Source organism: Rhododendron vialii, chromosome 4a, assembly GCF_030253575.1.
Source record: "Rhododendron vialii isolate Sample 1 chromosome 4a, ASM3025357v1".
NCBI lineage: Eukaryota > Viridiplantae > Streptophyta > Magnoliopsida > Ericales > Ericaceae > Rhododendron > Rhododendron vialii.
The window spans coordinates 16,963,355-16,979,331 of NC_080560.1; the positions used below are offsets into that span (position 1 = coordinate 16,963,355).

At 38.8% G+C, this 15,977-nt stretch overlaps 1 protein-coding gene across 2 annotated transcripts; it reads right to left on the reverse strand.

The window, feature by feature from the left end:
* Positions 1-1,208: 1,208 nt before the first annotated feature.
* On the reverse strand, positions 1,209-12,522 carry LOC131322218 (elongator complex protein 4). 2 transcript variants are annotated; one of them, XM_058353472.1, is made up of 9 exons: positions 12,242-12,522; positions 8,004-8,162; positions 7,662-7,888; positions 7,455-7,530; positions 6,275-6,431; positions 3,095-3,173; positions 2,748-2,907; positions 2,585-2,676; positions 1,209-1,959 (listed from the first exon to the last, which is right to left on the reverse strand). In XM_058353472.1, exons 2-9 carry the CDS (start codon positions 8,134-8,136, stop codon positions 1,792-1,794), a joined length of 1,092 nt encoding a protein of 363 aa, XP_058209455.1. In that variant the 5' UTR covers positions 8,137-8,162; positions 12,242-12,522; the 3' UTR covers positions 1,209-1,791. The 2 variants fall into 2 exon arrangements, with proteins under 2 accessions (XP_058209455.1, XP_058209454.1); XM_058353471.1 differs by lacking the exon at positions 12,242-12,522 and adding an exon at positions 11,399-12,146.
* Positions 12,523-15,977: the final 3,455 nt, after the last annotated feature.

Genomic DNA, 15,977 nt, shown 5'->3' on the forward strand with positions numbered 1-15,977 from the left:
AAGGCTCTCATAATCAAGTATCTGCTTTACAAGATCCCAAATAGGGCCTTACGTAACATTTTCCGTCCAAATTTCTAATTTCCGTTATCTATTGAACTAAGTAGGTAACGGTATGATAGTTGAGGGGATGAAATCATCAAATTGATAGTTTAGAGACTAGTAGAAAAAAATGTGCATAGTTTAGGGAAAAAAAAGAAAAGAAAAACTCATTTTTTTAGAAAGTGCTCTTCTCAACAAGCCTTGTAATATATGTAGTTCAAATCAAGGAGACAACGATCACGTGTAACTTTTCTTCAAATTTCATTCAATATTCAGGATCCTAATTTTGAATAAAAAATTAAATGATTGGATCAAACACATACATTGTCTGATTGAGCTAATTTTTTACCAGATTCCTCAAAAAATTATTTTTAAATTATTAAACGACTTTGATTATTTGTGTAAGGCTCCAAAGTAGGCCCCAAACAATATTCTGTAATTAAAGAAAAAGAAAGAGGATAAAAGTGCAAGTGCGGCTACCTTACTTGCGGACAAAGCGTAGCCGTTTTTCTGGCACTGCAAAGTGCAGCGAGGGAAATTCGCTACAAGGACTCCAAGTCCTATGGGTCCCGGGTCTTACAATCAAACTCTGACAAAGAACGAAGTATGTAGGCACTAAGAGCATCTTTAGTGGTGTGGGGTGAGTCTCTATTTTTATTTGTTAAGAGCGTATAAATTTAAGAAGTGAATATGTGTTATAGTGGTGTAATTAAGATGTATGATAGTGTAAGTTAAAAAATATAAAATTATATAGTATATGTGTGCTCATGTGGACCCACCCCTCTCTCTTCCCTCCCTTTCTCTCTCTGCAACGGCTCATTGATGATAGCGACAGCTCTACAAGAGTCAGGCCTCTCTCTCCTCTTCTCTCTCCTCTCCTTGTATTGTTAGTAGATTTATTAGAGTTAACCACACAGTTAGCTTTTGTTAAAGTTAGCCAAGTGTTAACAAAACCACTAGGAAGCCCAAACTAGAGTTAGTTAACTAAGTCAGAAAACTTCTGACCAAACTAAGCCCTTAACTCTACCAATAGAGATGCTCTAATGAACTAAGCAAAGAAGCGGATCAAAAAAAACCTAAGCAAAGAAGCAAGGAGTGGTGAGATATTTCTTTCCTAAGCTTCTACTTGTATATGAGTAAACAGCTAATGTGTAAATGAGAATGAACAATGAACAAAAACACGTATCTTATTGCCGGAGAACTAATTGGATAGTACTTTACATATATCACTGATGGGCAGAGGCGCAAAATAGACTGAATAGTACAAGAATGGAAGTATTAGAAGCAAGTTAGCCATTCTACGGCGGTGCAATTGATACGACAAAATCCAATTGCTAGTTGTAAAACAAAGCTCACATCTCTCCTAGCTTGAATATGAAAATCCTATCCCTCATACAACTCGCTTGCATGATTTCCACAAACGAGGTGCAAAAGGCAAGACATAAGAAAGAAAATATTTTCTCTCAGTAAGAACTAATAAACTTGTAGAATGATTCGTCACAAAGTGGGACCAATATGATCATCATGGTACGCATGTACAAGACCAACACCAAAAGATTCACGACATCGGTTTTCCTTTTGCACCAACTGTTTTCATTCCAGCTTCAGTCCCAGGCTCCCAGCACCAGAATGTGATGTCGTAGCCCCTTACGTGAACTCCATCCCAAAATTAAGATGATCATTTGGCAAATAGGTGGCACATGGCCAACCAAATTCAATCAGATGAATATGCTGAGAGAAAAACTTAGGCAGTTAAAAGTCAAGTATCCCTGTCTTGGATAACCCAGAACAGCTACCAGAAGTGCCATAAGAAGTCCCACTTGAACCATCAATGGGGGCCTGATTTAGACATTCTAGAACCAATGACCTCCGCTTTTTCAGTTTTATTGAGAATGTGGTTGCCTCTAGAATAACAGGAACCTGTGAACAGAGTTTGATCAACTAGTTGCAATTGCATATAAATAGAAGGACATACTCCCCAAGATAAATTACTCCACCAATTTCTGGATTTATTTAGAAACGAAGTTGGCGCTCAGCACCGACTGTAATAAGTAAGGAAATAACATATGAAGCAGAAGACACTAAGATAGCACCAAAACATGAACTAGTTGCAGCAAAAGATATTCAGTTGAGACTACACATTTATTCTTAAAGGAGACATAAAGGACAAGACGTGGACAAGCCTAAACTCAAATTGGCGTAACATTACGTAACAAGATGAAATTTTTCAAGCAAGAATTTTTTATTTGCAATCCGAAGTAGTAATTTACCGTTATCCAAAGACTTCCATCAAGCTGGACATTCAACTATGCAAGTACATCTACCAACACAGACTCAAACTCGGAGGGTCAATGGATTATTCTATAACAGAAACCCCAATAAACAGAACCATGGCAAATAAAAGTCCCAGAGCACAACAAAAAATCCTCAGAGCTGCAGAGCATAGGAGGGAATGGAACCCCTGACGTCTTAGTGAGAAGAAAGGGTTCAGGCAACTTGGTCAATACGTATGGGTAACTTAGTGCAAAAGTCATACATCACCTACCTGGGTATTAAAATGGGCCACTTTGTGCACATTGAGAAGCCCAACCATGTCATTATAACCCGTGAGGAGGTTCGCCAGTTCCTTGTCCTCATCTGATAAAAAAGACCACTTTAAGGATCATCTTTCACATAGGTCACTAAATGGTACCAAGAGAACGGTATACCTGGAATAGCTTTGACGGATAGCAAGGTGTCAGCTAAATGCTGCCATCTCTTTGAGAAGGATGGTGAAACAAGGGACGGCGGAAAGGTTATAACAGCAACTGCATTTGAATATCGTACCATACTTTTCAAAGATCTGATAAAGGAAAGTATTTCCCATTCCTGCAATGTCAATACAAGAAAGTTGTATTTAATTATTTATAAAGCTTCAAGTTGTACAAAAAAGCCACCAGGATACCCACTGGCAAGGCATATTGAACAAGGGTTTAAGCTTTTTAAGTAAGCGATAACATTTCAAAGAGCAAAATGGTACAAGATTAACAATTCAACCAGAATCTCTTTGCCTAACCCTGTTGGAATATTCACATTGTGGAGCATAGAATGACTGAACAGCGATGCGACCTGCACTTGTTAAGTTGCCATCATATCTGGGAACAGAGCATAGCTATAGTAAGAACATAGTTCACAAAAGTGACTCACATAACCCAAACAGATTGCAAACAGAGAAAGAACTTCAGCAAGATTGATCAATTAGAAGTTATTCCTGAATAACATCAAAAAATAGAGAAAGATGTTTACCTCCATAAAAATTTAAAAAAATTAAAAAAAAAAAAAAGGAAGGGGGGGGGGGGGTTGGGGATCAATGCGAGAAAAACAATGAAAGATTTGGCAGAAGCTAACAGAGTTAAAACTTGAGAAGATAACATAATGGAAGTTAGGCACCTTTTGATGGAACTTCAAAGCAATATAATGAAGTAAAGTAGACTGAATAGACGGAATCATGGGAATCTTTCTGTTCTCTCCAGTTTAACATTCGGTTTGTAAGAGTGTGTTCCCTGAGTCAATTTTTTTGGCCTTCATCTATCAGCTTAGGGGCTCTTTGAAAAATCCTGATCAGCTTAGGGGAATTGTCCTATAGACCAAAACCGTGATCAATAAAGAGTACCTGAAGGTCCCCAATACCAGAATGCAATCGCAAAAGACCCCAAAAAAGATTGAATGAACTAATTTTATTGTCTTTTGGGCCTTCATATAGACCAGTACTTTTTTTAAATCTAACACCAGAAGGTCCCAAATACGTTTGGTTAAGTGCAGAATTACATTGGAAAATGGTGTTAGGACCCATATCCCTAGATGGCCTTCATTGAGTGGATGATTATGCAGGGGAGACTACCTATAAAAGAGAGATTGATAACTTGGGGAGTTTCTGCTGATGATGGGTGTTGCCCTATACAGTATGGATCAGGAATCCCATGACCACTTATTTTTTGATCGTCTCTTTTCTACTCAGGTTGGTTCTATATAAAGCAGAAAATAAATATTGGTGGTGCTCCAATGAATCCGAGGGGTATGTTTACATGGGCAAATCAGGTGGTTAAGGGCAAATCATTGAAAAGTGCTAATATTAGGTTGGCTCTTGCTGCAACAATCTATCACATCTGGTGTCAGGTGTGCGAGAAACTACAGAATTTTTCAGCACAAGGCAGCAAGTGTTGATTGTGTTATCATGAAAATAGAAGGGGATGTCAGGGCTTATCTTTCTTCATGGGGGAGGGTTCCCCCCAAGTCACAAAGCGTGAGCGCGCGCTGGTGCGAGTGCGAGAGCACGAAAGTGTCAATTTTAAAAATAACTGAGATCGAGAGCGCCATGAGAGCACCTATGTCTTATATTATAGTACTTATTTCATTTTCGTATTATTAGCAATTGTATACGTGTGTTATAGGTTTTGTATGGGAATCTGTAGGGAAATAACAAACAAACAAATTGTTTAACTAGTGGCCCAGTGAATGAATATTACATTTTCTTACGTGAAATTAAAAGTGCTTTTTTCTTATCAACATATATCAACCAAAGCAGCAAACTCCTATGAAAAACAATAAAAAGCTAACCATATTCAACAGAAATATCAGTGGCGCTGTCACTTTCACATTTTACACGGCTGGGAAAGTGGGTGATGTCAACTTTTTCCTTTTGCATGGCTGGAAATGAGCCAGGCGTAGCCATCATCAAAACAAACACGGATCTATAGACTAAATACGTAAATAGTGAAAAATAATGCGCGAATTTGTCTCGAATTTTAGGTAAGTGCACCAATCCGCGTCCTCAGTGCGCGCGCGTGACCCCAAACACGTGAACTGTGAGACTATGGTTCCCCTCACTGATGAGAATAGGATGCTCTGTGAGAAGTGATCTCTGCACAGTCAGATCATTGAGTTGGCTGTAGTTGCTGGTGAGTATAGGACCTCAGAGAGCAGGGGGTAGTCCCAGTTTTTCAGTAGATGGTATTGCTGTTTGTTTTCCTGCGGCTGTTGGGTGTTTTGCTTTTCTGTATTGTTGTCTAGGCTGTGTGTTGGTTTGTTGTTTACGTTGTGCTCTCTGGTCGTAGAACTCTCAATGTTATACCCTTGGTTCACATTATTGGTTTATTCATTTTCATTAATGAAATCAGCTTACCAAAAAAGTTTGTGCTGGGAAGTGCCTTTAGGCACGAATAATTTGCTATGTAACATGAATTATAACATTATTTGGTAGGGCACGACAAACTATCTATACAAATCATCCACAATAAGTATTGCATCGTTAGGTTATGTGCCTTTAGGTATGGGGTACGGGCACATTGCTAGTTCCGTATTATGTTAGAGAGGCTTTTCATCACATAACGTTCTTAGTTCCTGAGGGTCACACTTAATCATCTATGTAGGAGAGACCGGAACGTGAACCATAAAATTACACCCCAAGGCAATTGAGGCACAGTAGAAGGTGAAGCATCGTGATTAGAATCCTTTTAATAATTCCATGTTTTAAGATTATGGAAAGTTCAACAGAGAACGAGGAAGGAAGATTTTGCAAGCACAACTGAAACTGCTCACAGTAAGACATATCTTTCTGAGGGTGTTCTGTGTAGCTGCAGCTCAATAATAGAAGAACTGTAATCCCTATTCCATTTCCTTAACAACCTCAGAGTCTTATGGTATCACAAATTTCCAACATCAAAATGCCCCCCTAGGAAGATTGTGGTTTCATGTTTGTCATGCAAAACTGGGGCAGACATGCAATTGGAAGAACAATTACACAAGACTGCTGAGTTGCTTACCCATATCGAAACAACTTGAAAACTCAATGTGTACTGCAACTTTCATGCCCACACAGGACAATTAAAATGAAACTTTTTATGCATCAAACAATACATGGAGATTTGGAAAGAAAAATACTGTAATACGATGGAGCATTCAATCCTGGACAGGAAAATTAAGAAGAATCTTTTATGCATCAAACAAACAACAATAACTGAGAATGTATTGTCTAATTTGTCTTAATTCTTTTTCGCGTTAATGTTACCTAAACAAGGACCGGTAAATTGACACAGCTTATGTTTCCCCCAACGTCCAACTCTTTCTTTCTGTCTCCAACACTAACACACCATATCAACACAAATAGATGAGCTAGGTTGACACTTCCAAGGACCAAGGTGGTGTATCACAGGTATGCAAGTGTAAATATTAATGCAAAATACATAACAAAAAGTACCTTGGAAGTTGAGCCAAAAATGTTGAACAACGGTCACGGAAAGTGTCCAGACTGGGAGAACCTGCAAGGCTAACACACTCAATGCGCTGGCCACTGAGGAAGCGCCTCTCTAAAGGCTTCCGCAAGTCAAAGTCGGTGCAGTATTCTGGTTTTCCATCTGCAAAAAAAAAAAAAAAAAAACCCTCTATAGTGGAAAACTCCAGGAATCACAGATTCAGACAGCAACACCACAGGATACGACAGTGACACGTAAACACGATATTTCTGCAAAATATACAGGACATGATTCGGTTGGGACATGTCAAAAAAGACATCATATAAATACAGGAAACCAATAACCACTTGGTTCCTTTTACACTGCAAGTATATGCTTTTTTACCATCTCATAATAGCAAAATATATTTTTCACGTTCTAGGTACTAGGGGAAAAAAGTATAAAAAGGAGATGTGATTTATCTTGTAGATGCTCGTTTCTTTGAAGATAATAACTCAAGTGCTAGTGACTAATTATAATCTTATAATCCCATTCACGAGTGTCCCTCCAAGGTGTCTGAAACTTGTTGCGTCAGACATCACAGAGACAATGGTAGAACATGTTTAGACAAGTGTCGAGGAGTGTCAAAAATGTGTTGGGGTCAAACATGGATCAAACACTCCACCTTCTTAGAAGTGTTCATCCTTCCTAGGGAAAAACTCCTCAAATCCACACCTTCGTGTACTTGCCAACTAGATACTTCGGATCACCCTTTCTTTTTACCTTTTTATTAGTGGGGAGGAGGTTGCTTGCAACTCCCTAGTACTTAAGTTGCTGTGTTCGCCATATTTCCAATTTTATCAGGTCTATCCCCATATCTCTATAAATATAGACAATGTAAATTCTGTCAGCAGTTCTCACTCAAAAAGGGGGCATCAAGCTTGGGATTTATAAACATATGATGTTTCCTCATTTTGGTCGAATAACCATTTTAGGCCAATGCATAAATATGTAGTTGAAATCTCTTTGGCCTTTACTGTAGAAACTATGACATAGTCCTTCATAAACCCCGTCTCATGCTTCCGGCTGGTTGAGAATGCTAAATAAATCCATTTCTCCTCATCTATGATTCTTAAAAAAGCCCCTCCAGAAAATTCCTACCAAAGGGATGCAGCTAAAGGAGTACACAATCCTAAAGAAGCTTACCTCTCTGACCCTCCATATTTTGTTGATGTTCCCCAAAGTACTTCCTATATTGCCACGCTATCCTCAACCCTTTTTCCTGCAAACAACAGACAACCGCAATACTACAAACTCGACAGTACACAAAACATGCCAATCCAACAACAAATGATACATGTGTGGGTACAAGTGTTTACACACACATGTTTGAGAGACAGGAGAAAGAGATACCTGTTCTGGGTCATGATCACGAGATTTATCATCTTTAGACAATACTGGACTGGGCAACGTACCAAGAAAAGATTTTGGTTCACTCGATGGACTTGCGTAAAGAAGAGGTTGGTTGTGAACCAATCCTTGAGACATGAAATTCCTCAACAAAAGCATATGATGAGGCGCTTCAATGTCTTCCATCACCATGACTAGGCTTCCCAAAGGGAACCCACCTCCTAAAATTTCTACAAAAGTACATATGAAGAGACAAATCACTTGCTAAACAAGTAACTCAGGTAACTACCCCAGGAAAGAAACAATATAATCGACTATACAGAGATTGATTGTGAGGGGAATTACTGTCAAGATCAGGTATTCCGGAGGAAACAAAGATTGTGCCATTAGGTCCACACTTGAGCCCAGGGATTTGAGGGGTGGATGCAACTGAAATGTTGCGAGAGAAACTACTTGACCGAGTCTTGGTTGCAGCCATGGAAGAAACAATGTCTTCCACTATGCCTGAGGAAAAGAACATCAACATCAGAACTGGTTATATCTTTACTGTAAGGAAAACAGACAGTTAGCCGTAGCTTGACTGTGAAGATAATAATCTGGAACATGTACTCATTCCATTTATGTGGAAACAATAAAAAAAGGCCAAAAGTAGATGTACTACAACATCATTAAAGTAATTAAAAACAGGGAGGGATATGTGAGGGAAAAAGCTAGACCTTACCGGAACAAGTCGACTATTTAAACTACCAACTGTTAAAAGATTCACAGAATGACAGAAGAAAAACGGAAAGCCAATTAATTTATAATTTGCAACACGTGCAGAACAGTCTACAAAACTAAGTATTCTTCCAATGAAAGACAAATGTAAACCAAGTTCTCCATTTACCAGAATACTAGCACAGTAGCACCCCAAATTCCTACTCCAGAGAGAGAGAGAGAGAGAGAGAGAGAGAGGACTCCTTATGACAACTGGTCTGACAAACAGATTTGTATTTCATGCTCCACTCTCCCACCAGCTTTATTAACAAAGTTCTATCAACATAAAGAAACTAACACAGCATACTACCACAATTATTCTTGCTTCACTTGAATAAGTGCAAGCCGCAAAAAATGATATGTCAGTAGCCAAAATATTAGCAGATTCAGTAACAATTATAACAACAACGACGAGAAATATATACAAGAAATTTGGTAACATATGTCATCATAAACTAAAAACTCAGATAATGACAACAAACACAGGACTTATCATTCCGTAGATTTAACGCAACAGATGGAGAGTTACTTGAATGATTGAAAAAATAGGTGCGACGGATTTAAGGTTTTAAATAAAGGCTGTTACGTAACAGTATTCGCAACTCATATACAATTTACAAACTTATCATTCCATATTGGCCGATATATGGCCATATCACCGATACCTTTACGTTTCCCAATACCGCGACTTAAAACCCTGCCTAGGTTATAAATACTTTTTTTTTTTTTGAACAGCAAAGAAAATTTATTAATCTTTGAAAACAGATTACAAAGATTAAAAGGATCCGAAGCACGAGGCATCAAATAGAGCAAAGAGAACTCTGACAATCATATGCCATGCCGCTAGGAACCAGAAGGGAAAATAACCACCCGTGAATGGCAAGAAGCCAACCTAGGCCAAAAAACCCAAGGAAGAGACAAAACACACCCAAGACCCAACCACCTGCCCTTGAGATGACTAATGATCAATCATGAGTTTACTTAAAACTTCCTCATCATCACCCAAATAATCTTCGGCCAAGATTTTGTCGATAGACCGAGCAACCTTTGCATCATCAAAGTGAAATCTGTTAGTGTCTCCGGAAAAAGCGGATAAAGCCGCAACAGCAATCGCAGATCTAAACACAAAGCTTTTTTGCTTCTTTTTTCCGCCTGTCTTCTTGGATTTGTGATTCTTACTTGCACCCCTCTTCTTGGGTTTTGGAATGCCCAAAATATTGTCTACTGACTTCTGTTCCCATTTTTCTTTCCCTGAATTCTTAGCCTCCTCAACTGGGTTGAGGTCAACAAAAAGATGGATGCCCTCAACTTCCTTGTCATTTAAAAAGCCTACTTCTGATAGGTTCCAAAAGCCTTCATTAGGTTCTGCAACCTCTGAAGCAGGGTCATATACCATTGCACCATCTTCTGAACAAGGAGTATTATCCCCTGCAACAATTGCTCCATCATAAAAGGTTTGGGATTTTTCCTTTGCAGCTATTTCACTATCCTCACTACCCTAAAAAGACTCCGAAGGTTCAGAGTCGGCCAAAAGCATATTATCCTCATCAAGATTGACCTCATTGAGTCTAGTATCGACGCCACCACTTACTGACTTGCAATGGGATTCGCTTCCATGAACAGCGTCCAGCTCCGCATCTGAAGAGGACCCATTGGTTTCACTCATAGACACCGGAATAACCCCCACATCGTCCTCTGAATTCGAGGAAATATCTAGACTAACTCTTGGAATCTGTTTCTCCGCTTCATGTGGTTGGTCACACGGATCTTCCATCACCTTAACTTTGTAGCTCTTACCTTCGACATCAATGGTAATCCACTCGTCAATTTCCTTGAAAATATTTGTGGTGATTAGAATCTTAGCCTCCGCAAAAGATGACATCTTCAGTGTCGATTCGTCTGTAGATATGAAGGAACCCCATAATTCCCCAATAGATTGGTAGGAAGTATTACTCCATACATTGAGCGGAATCCCATAACAACACAACCACACAAATCTTTCAGTGCACGCCGCTTGACCATCCCATGGATTAGTTTCAGAAAACCACCTTTGAAGACAGCGTTCTTAAACCATTTTCTCCATTTCGTCTCTGCTAGAACAAGTTAAAATCACAGACCTTCCACCCAATGCCTTAATATCAATATTGTCAAAGCCCATCCCTGCCATCTGGACCTTCAACTCATTGATTGAGATTAACTTGTGTAATTTTGCCACGGCACTTCGGCTTAGCCACCCATTACCAGCGGGTTTTTATGACACCTTTCGACACATTTGATCACTAGTACTTTCAAACCCCTTCTCTGTCTCCATCCCATCGCTACCGCCTTTATTTGTTTCACCTGTAACCATTTGGGCATAAGATTTTCCATGAAAGTAGCTATTTTGCCCTATTTTGTCTACATCAAAATGAAAACCTTGATTTCTAAGAACCCCATGGGAACTAGCACCCACATCTGGTCGCTGGAAAAGAGGGATCTTCAAAGCAGATTTTTTCTTATACTGATCAAAAGATGCTTCTTTGACAAAAATCTTTTTGTCACTGACCCACAACCCATTGGATTTTCAAATTGCAACCCCTGCTGAGACATGACAATCATATCTAACAATCCAAATTTGGAACCAGTTCTTTTGCTACGCTTATTAGGCAAAAAAGCATCTTTGACAACACCATAATTAGTGAAAGTTTTCCTGAGCCAACCTTGATCAGCCTCCTCTGGCAAGTTGTCAATGAAAAGAGTGAACAACGGTTGATTATTACTCCCCAACCCACCATTTTTAATCCTCTGTTTGTTAATCACAGGAACCCATCCTCCCACGCTTGGTCCCCGAATTGCCATAGTCGCACGATTTACATCATAACGCAAGCAAGCAAAATCGAAACCACAGCCAGCCAAAGCTCACGCAAGCAGAGCAAGCAAAAACAGACCCAAAACAGAGTTGAAACAACAAGCAGATCAACCAATCAAATTCGAAACAAACTGACCTTACGGTGGAGATCGGGCGACACAGAGATCCCTGCAAAACAGACAGCAGCGCCGATGAAGGAGCAGACCCAGACCGGAGCAAAATACCGTCGGCGGTGAGGCACTGTAATGGCCCCTGGGGAAGCTTAGGCGGACTACGATGATGGCCGTTGAGAGGCTCCCGTTGCCCTGAGACGAAGAGACCCGAGTCTGGAAGAGGCGATGCGGGATGAAGCAATTAAGGGGAAAAGGGTAAGATCTAGAGATGGGGAGAACGAGGTAAGGGGGATATCAGGGAGGGAGGCTACCGCCGGGCGACGGCCGCTGGGGGCTAGGGTTTTGAGACCATTCAAATCGCTTTCTCGGTGAAGAAAAGTTAAATCCACCGACCGTCCTATCATATGTAAGGCATCATCGTTTTGGTTATAAATACTTGCTATACGCAGCCTATGTAACATACTTCATTCTTCATTCCATTTTCACTTGATAGATACCTAAAATTGGTGTGACCCGTGTATGAAAACAACTACACAAACTCCACAGTTGGAGAACCAACGCATTCTCTCTGTTTCTTTTCTTGATTCAAGCATTGTTTGTTTGTTAGTTTGACCGATTTTGCAATAATACCGGTTAATTCGCACGAAAAAAATTTAACAAACTAGATGAAACGCTCAAGTTCAGTTTCACAAGAAGCAACTAGAAGAAGAAACCCAATGAGACCCACTACTACCTAAATCCGCAGATTAATTTGAATGGAAAAAAAAAAAAAAAAACTCGGGTTGGAACTTACAAGTCATGCAGATAAAAGTAGTATGGTTCAGGAACTCCAACTAATAGGGAAAAAGGAGTGAGAAGAAACTAACCTCAAGTTTGACGAGGGGTACTTGCTGTTGCTGATAGAGAAAGGGGTCACACGAAAAGCTGGGAGCGAAGAACAAAATGAGAAATCAGCGGGGAGAGCAAGCAAATGAGAAAGCGAACATAGTCAAGCTTGTTGAAGGAGGTTTGGTTTTAAGAAACGATTGAGAAAGAGATATGGACAGGGGAGTTGCACAAGGGCTGCACCGGTTGCAAATAATCGAGCCGTTTCACGAGGCTCGCTTAAGGACTCGTTTCAGCTTGTTTCTCGTCTATTAAACAAATCGAATTCTAGTCTCAGTTTAAACTTTTAAGCTCTTCTAAAAAATTGAGACAGACGGTTTCACGGAGCGGCTATAAAATAGGTTGTTTACGGAGTTTAAATTCTTTCCTGGAAAAATTTCATTAATATCCGAACCGTTCAAAACACTCTTGGACGGTCACAATGCTCCTCCGTAAATAACTGTTTATAGAACCTTCCGTTAAAAAGATTTTCTCCTTGAAAATTTAGTGCAAGTCCAACATCATCTCTTTTGGCATTGATTCATAATAATATTGCCATTTTATTCTTGTCCTAATATATAAATTGTTGTTTCCGTATTCAAGATGCAAATCGAAATAGATTCGCCCAAAGTTTGACTTCAAATTAGCCTCTTCTCAATCATGGTCTTTTTGTCAGAGCCTCCTCTTCCTTTTGAAATTGTTTTATGCAACCTAAATCCATTCGTCCACCAAAAATATAAATATTAAATTCGTTAAAGTTCGTAAATAAACTTGAGTTAAAGCTGGACTAGTCAATTTTTCTTTGTACTTGAGCTTCAACTCGTTAAAACTTAACATATTAACCTAAGCATGCTAAAATTTGGCTCGACTCGTTTATTGCCCTGACTGTTCCTAATGACTGGGTGAATAGTACCCATGTATGTGATTAGGCTTTTGTTTGGTTTGTCTTACTGTTTTTTTCCTGGTGGGTTTGTTTTTGGACTATTTAATTAGGTACCAAAAGCAACCTAACTTGTCCTCTCCATGTCAATAAATAAATATCAAGTCGGTATACCATTACTTTGTGAAAAAATACCTAACTACCGATTCTTTCTCCAAAAAAGCGGAATACAGGGGACAAATTGACGAAGACTTCGACATTCCGAACAGTTTAGGGTTTTAGCTTGGTTTTGTGGCGGAACCAAGATTCGGATAAAAAGGTGCCGCCGATCGACAGGAGTTTACTATTATTTGTTACATGTTCATAAAATTTTAAAAGGAAATTCAATGTAAAATCAAGCTTCGTCTAGGATTTTGTTTTTGTTGAAAAATAATAAAGACTTTTTTCTTTGTCACTCGTTAGATGTTTAATTTATTCCTAAAGGGCTATATAGGGAAACAATCACCTTCCATGCAAAAAGGATGAGGAAGTGTCATTGAGCTACAAGCCTCTTGGCTTAAAGACTTGGTTCAACTATCCTGTGATCAATAAATGAAAGTCTTTGAGATATTATTTTATGATTTGTTCTTTAAATTAGTATTTATGTATCACTTGTTTAAAAAATTAAGTTATTCAGACAACAATAAATACTAATTGAATTCTTCTAAAATAAAAACAATTTCAGAATTAAGGGGTGTTACATGTCACTCCTCCTCACTATACCGCTGCCCCTACTTTTCAGCAAAACATGCAAAAATATACAAACTAAACAGTAATATGCATTCTATGAAAAAAAAAAACAGTAATATACATTCCAAACAATGCCTCAGCTACAATAGTTAGGGGTGCACGCCCAACGGTCAACCAAACTGCCCAAAATCGAATCGCCCATGAACTCATCCAAGGTATGGTACAGATGGATACAAATCCTAATGTATAATTTTGGCGAATCAGATTCAATTCGATTTGGACGGTTTTGAGCAATTTGCTAATATATGAACAACCCAAAGTGCATCTGATCCAAAAAATACTCATAGACTGAGAAAATGACAAATTGTGGTGAGCAAATCGGTTTCAAAACTGAACTGAAAAAGCCCAAAACAGTCCGTTGGGCAGCCCTAACAATAGTTAAGTAGAGTCTACTTTAGGAAAATTATTCAATGCCCCCGTCGCACACATGGTGGCTAGAGCCCTTTACCACAACACTTTTATATGGCCTCTCGAGTAAGTGTAAAGGTACAATGTAAATGTGTGATGGTATATGTAGAGACCTGTTACTAATTTTAATTTATTTAATTTAATAATGTGGATATGTGTAACTATTTTAATAATTTTGTGAACCATGGATTTTTTTCTGTATATATGTGTGGATGTACAGTATGCGTAATCGATCAGACTCAATTTTGTGTGCCATGGATGAGTTATTGGAACCACATGTTATGGACATTTTTTTTTATATAACTTTTTAGAGTTGATTATTATTGATTGTTGGCTTTAGGGTCCTTAGCGTATTGGCTTAAAACATTTTAAAAGATGAAGCAATAGCTTTATTCTTGGAGGGGCCGTAGTGCAATTGTGCAATTAAAAATAGGAAGCTACCAGAGAACTCTTGCGTTCTCTGTTTTAATTTTGTGGGCTCCCCTACCGGCGCGCTCGAAGAGTCGCCACTCGGATTTTTGAGATGGATAATCTGAGAAACCGAGAGTTTATTTTGAAAAGAAAAAGGCTTTTGATCTAGCGATTTTGGATCTGGGAGCCACGTTACAAGCGGGGAAAGTTTTGTTGAAAAAAGCACCCCACTCGCCCGGTAAAAACCAGTCTCTACTAGGCATTTTAAATGGGGGATTTAATATCATTTGAAAAACTTAACTTTAAAACATGTACGGGAAAAGGGACACGAGATTAAATATAACACATTGGCGTGCTTGTGGTTCAAACTGTACAGTATGAAATGGATGAGCAATATACAAAAAGTGAAATAACAGCATTATAGCAGTCTGTCAATATTATGTGAAACACCGCGTGACGGACTGGATACATCACACGGTGTGACTAAACCACCGTGCGGTGTACCTAACTACGCCTTCCAACATCAGTTCGCTTTTACATGATAAACAAACATAGGTCCGCAAAAATAGTTTTTTATATTTTCCAAATCTCTGAAAAGTGATTTACAAGACTTTTTGTTCATCTTATCATGTAAAGCAATGTTAAAAACTTTTTGAAATGTTAAAAGATTTAATAAAGTAAAAGAAAATGACTTTTAATATGAAACTTGATTCTGGAATGTACCCGTATAGAAAAGAAATAAAGAGACTAAACAAAATAACATGAGAAGGAATATGTACAAGAAATAAAATAATGCACGGTATAATACACTACGTCGAGTGGTGTTGTAAAACACCGCACGTGGTAGCGTATTCCAGTGCAGAAACTGTTTTTTTTTTTTTTTTGTGCTTTTTGAATATAAAGCTCGTTTGAGACCCAAATTCAGTATAGAAAAACCGAGAAAAGCCTTGATCGGCTCCACTCAAAGCTAAACGTGGAAGTTTAGCTCAAGAAATTTATCCATACCTTTTGATCGAGGCTTGGATGTGCTTGAAAATGGAAGAGTGGATGTTGATTTGGACTGAGTTTTGAGAGACTTGTGAGCAAATGAGTGTGGAGAGAGAAAGAGAGAAAAATTAGTTTGAGATTGATTTTGTAATAGCCCAGCTTGTGAGTTGATGTAGATAGGAAAAAAGATGTATGTGGGTGTAAGGGGTTGTAGAGAGAGAATCAATGGAGAGGGATCCTTTTTCTGTAAGAGGAGGGGTGTA

Bases quoted from the DNA above. Each gene is read 5' to 3' on its own strand.
- LOC131322218 (XM_058353472.1), bottom strand. From the start codon at position 8,136: ATGGCTGCAACCAAGACTCGGTCAAGTAGTTTCTCTCGCAACATTTCA. The intron at 2,677-2,747 runs GTATACCGTTCT...CTTTTTTATCAG, and splicing joins ATCCGTCAAAGCTATTCCAG to ATGAGGACAAGGAACTGGCG. The intron at 1,960-2,584 runs GTAGGTGATGTA...CTCTGTTCACAG, and splicing joins TGGCCCATTTTAATACCCAG to GTTCCTGTTATTCTAGAGGC.